General features: G+C 38.5%; 1 protein-coding gene across 1 annotated transcript; it reads left to right on the forward strand.

The window, feature by feature from the left end:
• Nucleotides 1-247: 247 nt before the first annotated feature.
• On the forward strand, nt 248-17,987 carry LOC120979314 (zinc finger CCCH domain-containing protein 13-like). Its single transcript, XM_040408018.1, has 2 exons — nt 248-1,952; nt 17,980-17,987. The coding sequence occupies exons 1-2, from the start codon at nt 248-250 to the stop codon at nt 17,985-17,987; spliced, it is 1,713 nt and encodes a 570-aa protein (XP_040263952.1).
• The last annotated feature ends 328 nt before the right edge of the window (nt 17,988-18,315 follow it).

Below are 18,315 nucleotides of genomic sequence, written 5' to 3' on the forward strand. Positions count from 1 at the left end.
ATGGTCTATATAGACATTGTGCGTTAGGGTTTCCCCCCCATTCCCCACCGTGACGTCCGGGGGCTGAAGTGAACGCTGTCCAATATTATTTACAGGACGTCCCCTTTAATGTCGGAGCGCTGTCACCCGGAGTCCTGTGTATAAGGGGGGGTGTCTTACCAGAACAGAGGCGTGGTTTATGGTAAAAGGGGTGTGGCCTAATAAGTGCCACACTGCGCCATAATTCTGATGTGAACCTCTGTCTTGAATGAATAGACAATTCGCGCCTTGTGTGCGGAGCCGGAGCTGCCATAGGACACGGACGCCGGGATCGGTAAATCCACGGGATGGAGCAGGTGGTCTCCCCATCTGTACCCGGCCTCTCGTCACAAGAGACACCAAAGACACAGGAGACACCAAAGACACAGGAGACACCAAAGACACAGGAGACACCAAAGACACAGGAGACACCAAAGACACAGGAGACACCAAAGACACAGGAGACACCAAAGACACAGGAGACACCAAAGACACAAGAGACACCAAAGACATCAAAGACACAAGAGACATCAAAGACACAAGAGACACCAAAGACACAAGAGACACCAAAGACACAAGAGACACCAAAGACACAAGAGACACCAAAGACATCAAAGACACAAGAGACATCAAAGACACAAGAGACACCAAAGACACAAGAGACACCAAAGACACAAGAGACACCAAAGACACAGGAGACACCAAAGACACAAGAGACACCAAAGACACAAGAGACACCAAAGACACAGGAGACACCAAAGACACAAGAGACACCAAAGACACAAGAGACACCAAAGACACAGGAGACACCAAAGACACAAGAGACACCAAAGACACAGGAGACACCAAAGACACAAGAGACACCAAAGACACCAAAGACACAAGAGACACCAAAGACACAAGAGACACCAAAGACACAAGAGACACCAAAGACACAAGAGACACCAAAGACACAAGAGACAAAGACACAAGAGACACCAAAGACACAAGAGACACCAAAGACACAAGAGACACCAAAGACACAAGAGACAAAGACACAAGAGACACCAAAGACACAAGAGACACCAAAGACACAAGAGACACCAAAGACACAAGAGACACCAAAGACACAGGAGACACCAAAGACACAGGAGACACCAAAGACACAAGAGACACCAAAGACACAAGAGACACCAAAGACATCAAAGACACAAGAGACATCAAAGACACAAGAGACACCAAAGACACAAGAGACACCAAAGACACAAGAGACACCAAAGACACAAGAGACACCAAAGACACAAGAGACACCAAAGACACAGGAGACACCAAAGACACAAGAGACACCAAAGACACAAGAGACACCAAAGACACAAGAGACACCAAAGACACAGGAGACACCAAAGACACAAGAGACACCAAAGACACAAGAGACACCAAAGACACAGGAGACACCAAAGACACAAGAGACACCAAAGACACAAGAGACACCAAAGACACAAGAGACACCAAAGACACAAGAGACACCAAAGACACAAGAGACAAAGACACAAGAGACACCAAAGACACAAGAGACACCAAAGACACAAGAGACACCAAAGACACAAGAGACAAAGACACAAGAGACACCAAAGACACAAGAGACACCAAAGACACAAGAGACACCAAAGACACAAGAGACACCAAAGACACAAGAGACAAAGACACAAGAGACACAAGAGACACCAAAGACACAAGAGACAAAGACACAAGAGACACAAGAGACACCAAAGACACAAGAGACGCCAAAGACACAAGAGACACCAAAGACACAAGAGACACCAAAGACACAAGAGACACCAAAGACACAAGAGACACCAAAGACACAAGAGACACCAAAGACACAAGAGACACCCTCCGAGGCTCCGGGGTCGAGGAAACGGCAATGACTGGAGATGTGGAAGCTTTGTCCACGGGTATACAGCACAATCCAGGGCTGGAAGCAATGAGAGACTTTTTGGGGACTATCAGGGGCCACATCTTTTTGGGCACTCTCAGGGGCCACATCTTTTTGGGCACTCTCAGGGGCCACATCTTTTTGGGCACTCTCAGGGGCCACATCTTTTTGGGCACTCTCAGGGGCCACATCTTTTTGGACGGCAATGGGGACAGTTTGTGCGCAGAGTTTTGCGTCTTTACTTTTGGGTTGGTGGGAGGAGCGCGCAGCCTTCACGGATCAACACGCTGATTTCACGAAACCCGCTCTTACTGATATATGAATATATAATGCTCTTACTGATATATGAATATATAACGCTCTTACTGATATATGTATATATAACGCTCTTACTGATATATGAATATATAACGCTCTTACTGATATATGTATATATAACGCTCTTACTGATATATGAATATATAACGCTCTTACTGATATATGAATATATAACGCTCTTACTGATATATGAATATATAACGCTCTTACTGATATATGAATATATAACGCTCTTACTGATATATGAATATATAACGCTCTTACTGATATATGTATATATAACGCTCTTACTGATATATGAATATATAACGCTCTTACTGATATATGAATATATAAAGCTCTTACTGATATATGAATATATAACGCTCTTACTGATATATGTATATATAAAGCTCTTACTGATATATGAATATATAAAGCTCTTACTGATATATGTATATATAACGCTCTTACTGATATATGAATATATAACGCTCTTACTGATATATGTATATATAACGCTCTTACTGATATATGAATATATAACGCTCTTACTGATATATGTATATATAAAGCTCTTACTGATATATGAATATATAACGCTCTTACTGATATATGAATATATAACGCTCTTACTGATATATGAATATATAACGCTCTTACTGATATATGAATATATAAAGCTCTTACTGATATATGTATATATAACGCTCTTACTGATATATGAATATATAACGCTCTTACTGATATATGAATATATAACGCTCTTACTGATATATGAATATATAACGCTCTTACTGATATATGAATATATAACGCTCTTACTGATATATGAATATATAACGCTCTTACTGATATATGAATATATAAAGCTCTTACTGATATATGTATATATAACGCTCTTACTGATATATGAATATATAACGCTCTTACTGATATATGTATATATAACGCTCTTACTGATATATGAATATATAACGCTCTTACTGATATATGAATATATAACGCTCTTACTGATATATGTATATATAACGCTCTTACTGATATATGAATATATAACGCTCTTACTGATATATGAATATATAACGCTCTTACTGATATATGTATATATAACGCTCTTACTGATATATGTATATATAACGCTCTTACTGATATATGTATATATAACGCTCTTACTGATATATGTATATATAACGCTCTTACTGATATATGAATATATAACGCTCTTACTGATATATGTATATATAACGCTCTTACTGATATATGTATATATAACGCTCTTACTGATATATGTATATATAACGCTCTTACTGATATATGAATATATAACGCTCTTACTGATATATGTATATATAACGCTCTTACTGATATATGTATATATAACGCTCTTACTGATATATGAATATATAACGCTCTTACTGATATATGTATATATAAAGCTCTTACTGATATATGTATATATAACGCTCTTACTGATATATGAATATATAACGCTCTTACTGATATATGAATATATAACGCTCTTACTGATATATGTATATATAACGCTCTTACTGATATATGTATATATAACGCTCTTACTGATATATGAATATATAACGCTCTTACTGATATATGAATATATAACGCTCTTACTGATATATGTATATATAACGCTCTTACTGATATATGAATATATAACGCTCTTACTGATATATGAATGTATAACGCTCTTACTGATATATGTATATATAACGCTCTTACTGATATATGTATATATAACGCTCTTACTGATATATGAATATATAACGCTCTTACTGATATATGAATATATAACGCTCTTACTGATATATGTATATATAACGCTCTTACTGATATATGAATATATAACGCTCTTACTGATATATGTATATATAACGCTCTTACTGATATATGAATATATAACGCTCTTACTGATATATGAATATATAACGCTCTTACTGATATATGAATATATAACGCTCTTACTGATATATGAATATATAACGCTCTTACTGATATATGAATATATAACGCTCTTACTGATATATGAATATATAACGCTCTTACTGATATATGAATGTATAACGCTCTTACTGATATATGAATATATAACGCTCTTACTGATATATGAATATATAACGCTCTTACTGATATATGAATATATAACGCTCTTACTGATATATGTATATATAACGCTCTTACTGATATATGAATATATAACGCTCTTACTGATATATGTATATATAACGCTCTTACTGATATATGTATATATAACGCTCTTACTGATATATGTATATATAAGGCTCTTACTGATATATGTATATATAACGCTCTTACTGATATATGAATATATAACGCTCTTACTGATATATGAATATATAACGCTCTTACTGATATATGAATATATAACGCTCTTACTGATATATGTATATATAACGCTCTTACTGATATATGTATATATAACGCTCTTACTGATATATGAATATATAACGCTCTTACTGATATATGTATATATAACGCTCTTACTGATATATGTATATATAACGCTCTTACTGATATATGTATATATAAGGCTCTTACTGATATATGTATATATAACGCTCTTACTGATATATGAATATATAACGCTCTTACTGATATATGAATATATAACGCTCTTACTGATATATGAATATATAACGCTCTTACTGATATATGAATATATAACGCTCTTACTGATATATGAATATATAACGCTCTTACTGATATATGAATATATAACGCTCTTACTGATATATGTATATATAACGCTCTTACTGATATATGAATATATAACGCTCTTACTGATATATGAATATATAACGCTCTTACTGATATATGTATATATAACGCTCTTACTGATATATGTATATATAACGCTCTTACTGATATATGAATATATAACGCTCTTACTGATATATGTATATATAACGCTCTTACTGATATATGTATATATAACGCTCTTACTGATATATGTATATATAACGCTCTTACTGATATATGTATATATAAGGCTCTTACTGATATATGAATATATAACGCTCTTACTGATATATGTATATATAACGCTCTTACTGATATATGAATATATAACGCTCTTACTGATATATGTATATATAACGCTCTTACTGATATATGTATATATAAGGCTCTTACTGATATATGTATATATAAAGCTCTTACTGATATATGTATATATAACGCTCTTACTGATATATGAATATATAACGCTCTTACTGATATATGTATATATAACGCTCTTACTGATATATGAATATATAACGCTCTTACTGATATATGAATATATAACGCTCTTACTGATATATGAATATATAACGCTCTTACTGATATATGTATATATAACGCTCTTACTGATATATGTATATATAACGCTCTTACTGATATATGAATATATAACGCTCTTACTGATATATGAATATATAACGCTCTTACTGATATATGTATATATAACGCTCTTACTGATATATGTATATATAACGCTCTTACTGATATATGAATATATAACGCTCTTACTGATATATGAATATATAACGCTCTTACTGATATATGAATATATAACGCTCTTACTGATATATGTATATATAACGCTCTTACTGATATATGAATATATAACGCTCTTACTGATATATGAATATATAAGGCTCTTACTGATATATGTATATATAACGCTCTTACTGATATATGAATATATAACGCTCTTACTGATATATGAATATATAACGCTCTTACTGATATATGAATATATAACGCTCTTACTGATATATGAATATATAACGCTCTTACTGATATATGTATATATAACGCTCTTACTGATATATGAATATATAACGCTCTTACTGATATATGAATATACAGTCATGTGAAAAAATTAGGACACCCTTTGAAAGCATGTGGTTTTTTGTAACATTTTTAATAAATGGTTATTTCATCTCCGTTTCAACAATACAGAGAGATTAAAGTAATCCGACTAAACAAAGAAAACTGAAGAAAAGTCTTTTCAAGATCTTCTGTAAATGTCATTCTACAAAAATGCCTATTCTAACTGAGGAAAAAGATAGGACACCCTCACATGTATTCCCTCTTAAATTGGCTCAGATCTCACACAGGTATATCACACCAGGTGCACATAATTAGTAGATCGTTACTCTGCATGTTGAATGAGGCTTGCCCTATTTAAACCTCAGACATTTAGTTTGGTGTGCTCCTGACTGTTGAAGTGAGAGTGAGCACCATGGTGAGAGCAAAAGAGCTGTCAGAGGACTTCAGAAAAAAGATTGTAGCAGCCTATGAGTCTGGGAAGGGATTTAAAAAGATCTCAAAAGATTTTGAAATCAGCCATTCCACTGTCCGGAAGATAGTCTACAAGTGGAGGGCTTTCAAAACAACTGCCAACATGCCCAGGACTGGTCGCCCCAGCAAGTTCACCCCAAGAGCAGACCGCAAGATGCTAAAAGAGGTATCCAAAAACCCTAAAGTGTCATCTCGAGAACTACAGCAGGCTCTGGCTACTGTTGATGTAGAAGTACATGCCTCTACAATCAGAAAGAGACTGTACAAGTTTAACTTGCATGGGAGGTGTGCAAGGAGGAAACCTTTGCTTTCCAAGAGAAACATCGAGGCCAGACTGACATTTGCCAGCGATAAAGTTGACAAAGACCAGGACTTCTGGAATAATGTTCTTTGGACAGATGAGTCCAAAATTGAATTATTTGGACACAACAGCAGAGGACATGTTTGGCGTAAACCAAACACAGCATTCCAAGAAAAGAACCTCATACCAACTGTGAAGCATGGAGGTGGAAGTGTCATGGTTTGGGGCTGCTTTGCTGCAGCAGGACCTGGTCAGCTCACCATCATAGAATCCACGATGAATTCTACTGTGTATCAGAAGGTGCTTGAAGAACATGTGAGACCATCAGTTAGAAAATTAAAGCTGAAGCGGAACTGGACCATGCAACATGACAATGACCCAAAACATACTAGTAAATCAACCAAAGATTGGCTGAAAAAGAAGAAATGGAGAGTCCTGGAATGGCCAAGTCAAAGTCCAGATTTGAATCCCATTGAGATGCTGTGGGGTGACTTGAAAAGGGCTGTACGTGCAAGAAACCCCTCAAACATCTCACAGCTGAAAAAGTTCTGCATTGAGGAGTGGGGTAAAATTTCCTCAGACCGATGTCGAAGACTGGTAGATGGCTACAAGAACCGTCTCACTGCAGTTATTTCAGCCAAAGGAGGTAACACTCGCTATTAGGGGCAAGGGTGTCCTATCTTTTTCCTCAGTTAGAATAGGCATTTTTGTAGAATGACATTTACAGAAGATCTTGAAAAGACTTTTCTTCAGTTTTCTTTGTTTAGTCGGATTACTTTAATCTCTCTGTATTGTTGAAACGGAGATGAAATAACCATTTATTAAAAATGTTACAAAAAACCACATGCTTTCAAAGGGTGTCCTAATTTTTTCACATGACTGTATAACGCTCTTACTGATATATGAATATATAACGCTCTTACTGATATATGAATATATAACGCTCTTACTGATATATGTATATATAACGCTCTTACTGATATATGAATATATAACGCTCTTACTGATATATGAATATATAACGCTCTTACTGATATATGAATATATAACGCTCTTACTGATATATGTATATATAAAGCTCTTACTGATATATGAATATATAACGCTCTTACTGATATATGTATATATAAAGCTCTTACTGATATATGAATATATAAAGCTCTTACTGATATATGTATATATAACGCTCTTACTGATATATGAATATATAATGCTCTTACTGATATATGAATATATAACGCTCTTACTGATATATGAATATATACCGCTCTTACTGATATATGTATATATAAAGCTCTTACTGATATATGAATATATAAAGCTCTTACTGATATATGTATATATAACGCTCTTACTGATATATGAATATATAACGCTCTTACTGATATATGAATATATAACGCTCTTACTGATATATGAATATATAACGCTCTTACTGATATATGTATATATAACGCTCTTACTGATATATGAATATATAACGCTCTTACTGATATATGAATATATAACGCTCTTACTGATATATGTATATATAACGCTCTTACTGATATATGAATATATAACGCTCTTACTGATATATGAATATATAACGCTCTTACTGATATATGAATATATAACGCTCTTACTGATATATGAATATATAAGGCTCTTACTGATATATGTATATATAACGCTCTTACTGATATATGAATATATAACGCTCTTACTGATATATGAATATATAAGGCTCTTACTGATATATGTATATATAACGCTCTTACTGATATATGAATATATAACGCTCTTACTGATATATGAATATATAACGCTCTTACTGATATATGAATATATAACGCTCTTACTGATATATGTATATATAACGCTCTTACTGATATATGTATATATAAAGCTCTTACTGATATATGAATATATAACGCTCTTACTGATATATGAATATATAACGCTCTTACTGATATATGAATATATAACGCTCTTACTGATATATGTATATATAACGCTCTTACTGATATATGAATATATAACGCTCTTACTGATATATGAATATACAGTCATGTGAAAAAATTAGGACACCCTTTGAAAGCATGTGGTTTTTTGTAACATTTTTAATAAATGGTTATTTCATCTCCGTTTCAACAATACAGAGAGATTAAAGTAATCCGACTAAACAAAGAAAACTGAAGAAAAGTCTTTTCAAGATCTTCTGTAAATGTCATTCTACAAAAATGCCTATTCTAACTGAGGAAAAAGATAGGACACCCTCACATGTATTCCCTCTTAAATTGGCTCAGATCTCACACAGGTATATCACACCAGGTGCACATAATTAGTAGATCGTTACTCTGCATGTTGAATGAGGCTTGCCCTATTTAAACCTCAGACATTTAGTTTGGTGTGCTCCTGACTGTTGAAGTGAGAGTGAGCACCATGGTGAGAGCAAAAGAGCTGTCAGAGGACTTCAGAAAAAAGATTGTAGCAGCCTATGAGTCTGGGAAGGGATTTAAAAAGATCTCAAAAGATTTTGAAATCAGCCATTCCACTGTCCGGAAGATAGTCTACAAGTGGAGGGCTTTCAAAACAACTGCCAACATGCCCAGGACTGGTCGCCCCAGCAAGTTCACCCCAAGAGCAGACCGCAAGATGCTAAAAGAGGTATCCAAAAACCCTAAAGTGTCATCTCGAGAACTACAGCAGGCTCTGGCTACTGTTGATGTAGAAGTACATGCCAATACAATCAGAAAGAGACTGTACAAGTTTAACTTGCATGGGAGGTGTGCAAGGAGGAAACCTTTGCTTTCCAAGAGAAACATCGAGGCCAGACTGACATTTGCCAGCGATAAAGTTGACAAAGACCAGGACTTCTGGAATAATGTTCTTTGGACAGATGAGTCCAAAATTGAATTATTTGGACACAACAGCAGAGGACATGTTTGGCGTAAACCAAACACAGCATTCCAAGAAAAGAACCTCATACCAACTGTGAAGCATGGAGGTGGAAGTGTCATGGTTTGGGGCTGCTTTGCTGCAGCAGGACCTGGTCAGCTCACCATCATAGAATCCACGATGAATTCTACTGTGTATCAGAAGGTGCTTGAAGAACATGTGAGACCATCAGTTAGAAAATTAAAGCTGAAGCGGAACTGGACCATGCAACATGACAATGACCCAAAACATACTAGTAAATCAACCAAAGATTGGCTGAAAAAGAAGAAATGGAGAGTCCTGGAATGGCCAAGTCAAAGTCCAGATTTGAATCCCATTGAGATGCTGTGGGGTGACTTGAAAAGGGCTGTACGTGCAAGAAACCCCTCAAACATCTCACAGCGGAAAAAGTTCTGCATTGAGGAGTGGGGTAAAATTTCCTCAGACCGATGTCGAAGACTGGTAGATGGCTACAAGAACCGTCTCACTGCAGTTATTTCAGCCAAAGGAGGTAACACTCGCTATTAGGGGCAAGGGTGTCCTATCTTTTTCCTCAGTTAGAATAGGCATTTTTGTAGAATGACATTTACAGAAGATCTTGAAAAGACTTTTCTTCAGTTTTCTTTGTTTAGTCGGATTACTTTAATCTCTCTGTATTGTTGAAACGGAGATGAAATAACCATTTATTTAAAATGTTACAAAAAACCACATGCTTTCAAAGGGTGTCCTAATTTTTTCACATGACTGTATAACGCTCTTACTGATATATGAATATATAACGCTCTTACTGATATATGAATATATAACGCTCTTACTGATATATGTATATATAACGCTCTTACTGATATATGAATATATAACGCTCTTACTGATATATGAATATATAACGCTCTTACTGATATATGAATATATAACGCTCTTACTGATATATGTATATATAAAGCTCTTACTGATATATGAATATATAACGCTCTTACTGATATATGTATATATAAAGCTCTTACTGATATATGAATATATAAAGCTCTTACTGATATATGTATATATAACGCTCTTACTGATATATGAATATATAATGCTCTTACTGATATATGAATATATAACGCTCTTACTGATATATGAATATATACCGCTCTTACTGATATATGTATATATAAAGCTCTTACTGATATATGAATATATAACGCTCTTACTGATATATGTATATATAACGCTCTTACTGATATATGAATATATAACGCTCTTACTGATATATGAATATATAACGCTCTTACTGATATATGAATATATAATGCTCTTACTGATATATGAATATATAACGCTCTTACTGATATATGAATATATAACGCTCTTACTGATATATGTATATATAACGCTCTTACTGATATATGAATATATAACGCTCTTACTGATATATGAATATATAACGCTCTTACTGATATATGAATATATAATGCTCTTACTGATATATGTATATATAACGCTCTTACTGATATATGAATATATAACGCTCTTACTGATATATGAATATATAACGCTCTTACTGATATATGAATATATAACGCTCTTACTGATATATGTATATATAACGCTCTTACTGATATATGAATATATAACGCTCTTACTGATATATGTATATATAAAGCTCTTACTGATATATGTATATATAATGCTCTTACTGATATATGAATATATAACGCTCTTACTGATATATGAATATATAACGCTCTTACTGATATATGAATATATAACGCTCTTACTGATATATGTATATATAACGCTCTTACTGATATATGTATATATAACGCTCTTACTGATATATGAATATATAACGCTCTTACTGATATATGAATATATAACGCTCTTACTGATATATGAATATATAACGCTCTTACTGATATATGTATATATAACGCTCTTACTGATATATGAATGTATAACGCTCTTACTGATATATGAATGTATAACGCTCTTACTGATATATGTATATATAATGCTCTTACTGATATATGAATATATAACGCTCTTACTGATATATGTATATATAACGCTCTTACTGATATATGAATATATAACGCTCTTACTGATATATGAATATATAACGCTCTTACTGATATATGTATATATAACGCTCTTACTGATATATGAATATATAACGCTCTTACTGATATATGTATATATAACGCTCTTACTGATATATGAATATATAACGCTCTTACTGATATATGAATATATAACGCTCTTACTGATATATGAATATATAACGCTCTTACTGATATATGAATATATAACGCTCTTACTGATATATGAATATATAACGCTCTTACTGATATATGTATATATAACGCTCTTACTGATATATGTATATATAACGCTCTTACTGATATATGTATATATAACGCTCTTACTGATATATGTATATATAACGCTCTTACTGATATATGAATATATAACGCTCTTACTGATATATGTATATATAACGCTCTTACTGATATATGTATATATAACGCTCTTACTGATATATGAATGTATAACGCTCTTACTGATATATGAATATATAACGCTCTTACTGATATATGAATATATAACGCTCTTACTGATATATGTATATATAACGCTCTTACTGATATATGTATATATAACGCTCTTACTGATATATGAATATATAACGCTCTTACTGATATATGAATATATAACGCTCTTACTGATATATGTATATATAACGCTCTTACTGATATATGAATGTATAACGCTCTTACTGATATATGAATGTATAACGCTCTTACTGATATATGTATATATAACGCTCTTACTGATATATGAATATATAACGCTCTTACTGATATATGAATATATAACGCTCTTACTGATATATGTATATATAATGCTCTTACTGATATATGAATATATAACGCTCTTACTGATATATGTATATATAACGCTCTTACTGATATATGAATATATAACGCTCTTACTGATATATGTATATATAACGCTCTTACTGATATATGAATATATAACGCTCTTACTGATATATGTATATATAACGCTCTTACTGATATATGAATATATAACGCTCTTACTGATATATGTATATATAACGCTCTTACTGATATATGAATATATAACGCTCTTACTGATATATGAATATATAACGCTCTTACTGATATATGTATATATAACGCTCTTACTGATATATGAATATATAACGCTCTTACTGATATATGTATATATAACGCTCTTACTGATATATGTATATATAACGCTCTTACTGATATATGAATATATAACGCTCTTACTGATATATGAATATATAACGCTCTTACTGATATGTTGGTAAGGCTGATTAGTCAGCCTGCATTTGTGGGAGGGGCGGAGGCTCTTCATATACGAGCCACACCCTCACTTCCAGGCGTGGGTTCTCAGGTGCACAGCTGCTGCTGGGTGTCATTAGCAGACTAGCTTCTCTGGTGGTAGGAGTCTTTCTTTGCAGCATGGAGCTTGTTATTTGGCTCTCTGCTACCGTGGTATGCACGCGCCGTACTACGTAAGTAGGTTGTGCCGGGGCCGTCTCTCCTGGCCGGTCGGAACCGACTTTGCTAGCGAACGGGAGGCTTTGCCTCAGAATCTGCTACCTCCGGTTTGTTCGTTGGGCCTAAATACTTCTATTTTCTTTTCAACTTTGTTTGTTGGTATTAGGAGTTAGCTCCTATAAATCTTACAAGTTTCACTTTGCTTCGTTCGTCTCGTACGAAAAGTTACTTCAGCCGGTTTGCTGTAAAGAAAGTTACCCGGCTGCACGTGACGTCATGTTTGGAGATCGGACGCAGCTGTTATTGTTTAGGCCTCTTGCTGTAGCTGTTCCTTGCGATGTGTCTCCCCCCCTCCCCCGCTACCACCATCTTTAGACTTCATGTATTTCACTGCTCCATGTACTTAAAAACCCTGCCGCACTTTCATGCTCTGCTGTTATCCTGAGCGGCATTTACACTTTCGGCTTTTATTTCATGTCTTATGCTGCATCCGCACGTCCTTACTGTCCTGTACTTTTCCACTCTTGGTTCGTATTCACTCAGATTGGTCTCGCATTCAAGCTGCGTTCACCTGTTGGCTGTTACATCTCATTCTGTCCCCAGCCGACAGCCGGATCCGTATTATGCGCCTGTTATTACATGTTGTATACTCGGCTTACAGCCATAGCTGCTACTGTTACTCTGTTTTCATGCTCTGGACGCACCACCCTGGTGTTCCCACCTTGCTCCACTCACAACCAGAGCTGCGTTTATACCAAATTTCATGCTCTGCTTATACCCAAAGTTGTGTTCACACTTCTACTGCTACACCAGGTCGTATACCCCACTCACCAAAGCCGCTTTCCATGTCTGCTGCCACATCAAGTTAATATTCTGTTCACATCCAAAGCTGCGTCCGCATGTCTGCTTTCGCATGTTGTCCTATACTCCTTTCACTACTAGAGCTGCGTCCACGTGTCTGCTTTCGCATCACGTCAATACTCTGCTCACTTCCAGGTTGCATTTATACGTCCGCTTTATACCATGCTTTTCATGCGCTACCCATACTCAGAGCTGCGCCCATACCATGTTTTTTAGGTACCACTCGCATCCAAAGCTGCATTCACCCATTTGTTGTTACATCATGTGTTGTACTCTGCTCCCACTCAAAGCTGCATTCTCCTGTTCATTGCTACGTCATGGTTTTGCTCAATCTCACTGGGGCAGTCTGCACCCACCGCTCTGGTACCTCTCTCCCGACAAACATAACTGCGTTCTTTTCAGGCTTACGTTCCCTTCCTCGGTGGTCTGTTACATTCCATAGGCCTACTTTCTGTTTTAATCCTGGTTCATATTCACTCAGACTGGTCTCCTTTTACTTCTGGTTCGTATTCACTCAGATTGGTCTCCTGCCCCAGTTCACCAAACAGCTCCTCAGCAGAGGTCAGTGGGCCAGTAAGTTTCCTGCTATGTTTTCACAGCTGTTTATTTGTTTGTCACGATAAGAGACTTCTCTTAGCGAACTTGCAATGCCTCAGGCTCTTGTTTTTTCTCCCATCTCTGTTTCAATTTCATGTTTACGTTTATGGTTCGCGGTGGTTAGTGTTTTATGTATGCACGTGCTTCGGATTACTAATGACTATATTTTTAACGCCTGTTGGCAGTCATCTTCCTTAGGCCACTTTCTAGCCAATCTAATCATTCAAGTTGCTTCATATGCCATCAGGTCCGGCTTACGTTTTAATTACTTATCGTCATCCCTCTGTCTTCGTGGGCCCTATGACTGATCCGGCCTCATGGCTCCGGGGGCCCCATGACCGTTTTTTCATGTTCTGTTTGTTAGGGGTACAACATGGTTGTAGGCTGGTTAGTGTTTCCAGGTTTGCTGTTGGAAGGGGTCATGGTTATGCGAGTCCCCAAGGCATTCTGGTGCTGCATAAGTGGTTTATAAAAAATAATAATAATAAAATCATAAGAGGCTCGCACGAGTGGCTCTTCGCTTATAGGACCTCACGACTGGCATCGTCATTCGTAGTTCGCACGGTCATCTGATACTTGTTCCGCCATGGGGGTCTCTCACGCATGGCTCCCGCCATGGGGGTCTCTCACACTTGGCTCCCGCCATGGGGGGCTCTCACGCTTGGCTCCCGCCATGGGGGGCTCTCACGCTTGGCTCCCGCCATGGGGGACTCTCACGCATGGCTCCCGCCATGGGGGACTCTCACGCATGGCTCCCGCCATGGGGGACTCTCACGCATGGCTCTTGGCTTAGAGGATTTCACAATCGTCATCGACATTGGTAGGTCTTACGGCCATCTGCTACTATTTTCCATGGCACACCTTTCAGAAGTTTTCTTTTGTTCATTTATATTTTAGTATTATTAGTACTTGCAGTTCATTTCAGCCTCATTTCATTAAGAAGCTTTACCCCATGTCTTTGTCTTTCTAGGTTATCGAGTCCCGGTTGATTACTAAACCCGTTGGGTTAAGCCCCAATCTTTTCCCCTGCCGTCCTTAATTCTAAGGTTCGCATCCTGGCGGCTGCCCGGCCCCATGGGCCCCTGGTGGTTGCTTCGGCCCCATGGCTTCAGGGGTCCGACCAATGGTTGTCTGTCCACCTGTGCATCTATGCTTTTGAATGACTCATATCTTTACCCGCTTGCCAGCTTATTTTATTCAGGTTTAATTTTACTTTGTCCGTTATTATCTCCATTTTCTGTCACGTTTCCCTTCGTCTTTTCAGGTCATGCAGTTGAACTCATATTGGGGTCACCTTCCACGTCGGTCAGGTCTCGTTCCTAACGATATTTCGCCTTGCATGTCATTCAGGCCACGTAGTTTATCTTAGGTATCGCCTGCCACATCGGTCAGGCTCATGGTTTAATTTAACCTGCACCTTTTATTCAGGTCCGATGACAGCTTCGGCCCCATGGCTTCGGGGGCCCGATGACAGCTTCGGCCCCATGGCTTCGGGGGCCCGATGACAGATTCGGCCCCATGGCTTCGGGGGCCCGATGACAGATTCGGCCCCATGGCTTCGGGGGCCCGATGACAGCTTCGGCCCCATGGCTTCGGGGGCCCGATGACAGCTTCGGCCCCATGGCTTCGGGGGCCCGATGACAGCTTCGGCCCCATGGCTTCGGGGGCCCGATGACAGCTTCGGCCCCATGGCTTCGGGGGCCCGATGACAGCTTCGGCCCCATGGCTTCGGGGGCCCGATGACAGCTTCGGCCCCATGGCTCCGGGGGCCCGATGACAGCTTCGGCCCCATGGCTCCGGGGGCCCGATGACAGCTTCGGCCCCATGGCTCCGGGGGCCCGATGACAGCTTCGGCCCCATGGCTCCGGGGGCCCGATGACAGCTTCGGCCCCATGGCTCCGGGGGCCCGATGACAGCTTCGGCCCCATGGCTCCGGGGGCCCGATGACAGCTTCGGCCCCATGGCTCCGGGGGCCCGATGACAGCTTCGGCCCCATGGCTCCGGGGGCCCGATGACAGCTTCGGCCCCATGGCTCCGGGGGCCCGATGACAGCTTCGGCCCCATGGCTCCGGGGGCCCGATGACCGCTTCGGCCCCATGGCTCCGGGGGCCCGATGACCGCTTCGGCCCCATGGCTCCGGGGGCCCGATGACAGCTTCGGCCACATGACTCCGGGGGCCCGATGACAGCTTCGGCCCCATGGCTCCGGGGGCCCGATGACAGCTTCGGCCCCATGGCTTCGGGGGCCCGATGACAGCTTCGGCCACATGGCTTCGGGGGCCCGATGACTGTTTTTCAGTCCTGCTGGGCTGATTGCCCGGTTGGTTGTGCATCTGGGCTGATTTGGCCCCTATGTATCGGATACATACCTGCTTCCCTAATTTCCTAATAATCAACGTTGATTGCTCACTTTATGTTTTGACCACAAACTGGTCCGGTTCGCCCTACAGAATCATTGTCATGTCTAACGCAGATATTTCGTCTTGCTTTAATTGTTCATGCTTTCGTTCAGGTCCTGCCAGAGGAGGAACAAGTAGGGTAATTCCCTCTAACATTTCAGTCTCTGATCGTAGTCGATCATATCTTGTCAACCAGGTCCCCGCGCAAAGTCTTTGCCTTTTTACCATGACCAGGAACTCCTTTTCGTCGGTAGCTTCATTGCAATTGCATTCCCTCACTCATGGGAGGGCATGGACAGAATCTTGTATATTATGGCTTCGTAGCTTCTTGCCGCACTAACCTCAGACTCCCTACAACCACGTTAAATCGGATTTTGGACAAGGTCCAGCATTTCCTCACGGTAGAAGTTTCAGATTGTAGGTCGGTCTTCACGTCTCAAACGCAAAAATAATTCTCGGGCACACAGTAGAACAACGCGCGGACCACGGCTAGCAGATAGCTGTTGTCTGGGGAACTATTCAAGGATTCTCTTCCTATCTTCATGGTTTCTTTTTGGCCCTCATTTCTAAATAGTCTAGGCAGTTAGGTTGCGGTCCCACGATCTCCTGAGGCTAGGGCATTGCCAGTACTCGCAATAGAGCCAAACTTTACAAGTTTCAGTTGGTTTTTATGATCCATTTCACAACGTATTCCCGGTCCTCCATTCCGCTTTGGGGCAGTATCCGCAATATTGAGAATCATGTCTCTGGCCTTGTCATCCACAAGATGGGTTGTAGGTCTTGCCTCGTATACCCCGAATTTTCGCTCTAGATCCCTGACGCCTTGCAGTTGGCTTGGGGATTAGTTTGCACATGCCATTCGAATTCCTTTTCTACCCTACTTGGCTTGGTTTTTGCCCACTTATAGGCCTACCCACGATCGTGGCTCAGGGCACACAACAAGCCATTTAGTCAGGTCAGCTAAGACACGCCTAGCTGGGTTAGGTTGTTCCCGTTGTTTCTCTCCCTAGGGTTCTTCGGATACCTCTTGGCCGTAGCCATGACCACAAATGTATATATAACGCTCTTACTGATATATGAATATATAATGCTCTTACTGATATATGAATATATAACGCTCTTACTGATATATGTATATATAACGCTC

The sequence above is a fragment of the Bufo bufo genome, chromosome 9, assembly GCF_905171765.1.
Source record: "Bufo bufo chromosome 9, aBufBuf1.1, whole genome shotgun sequence".
Taxonomy (NCBI): domain Eukaryota; kingdom Metazoa; phylum Chordata; class Amphibia; order Anura; family Bufonidae; genus Bufo; species Bufo bufo.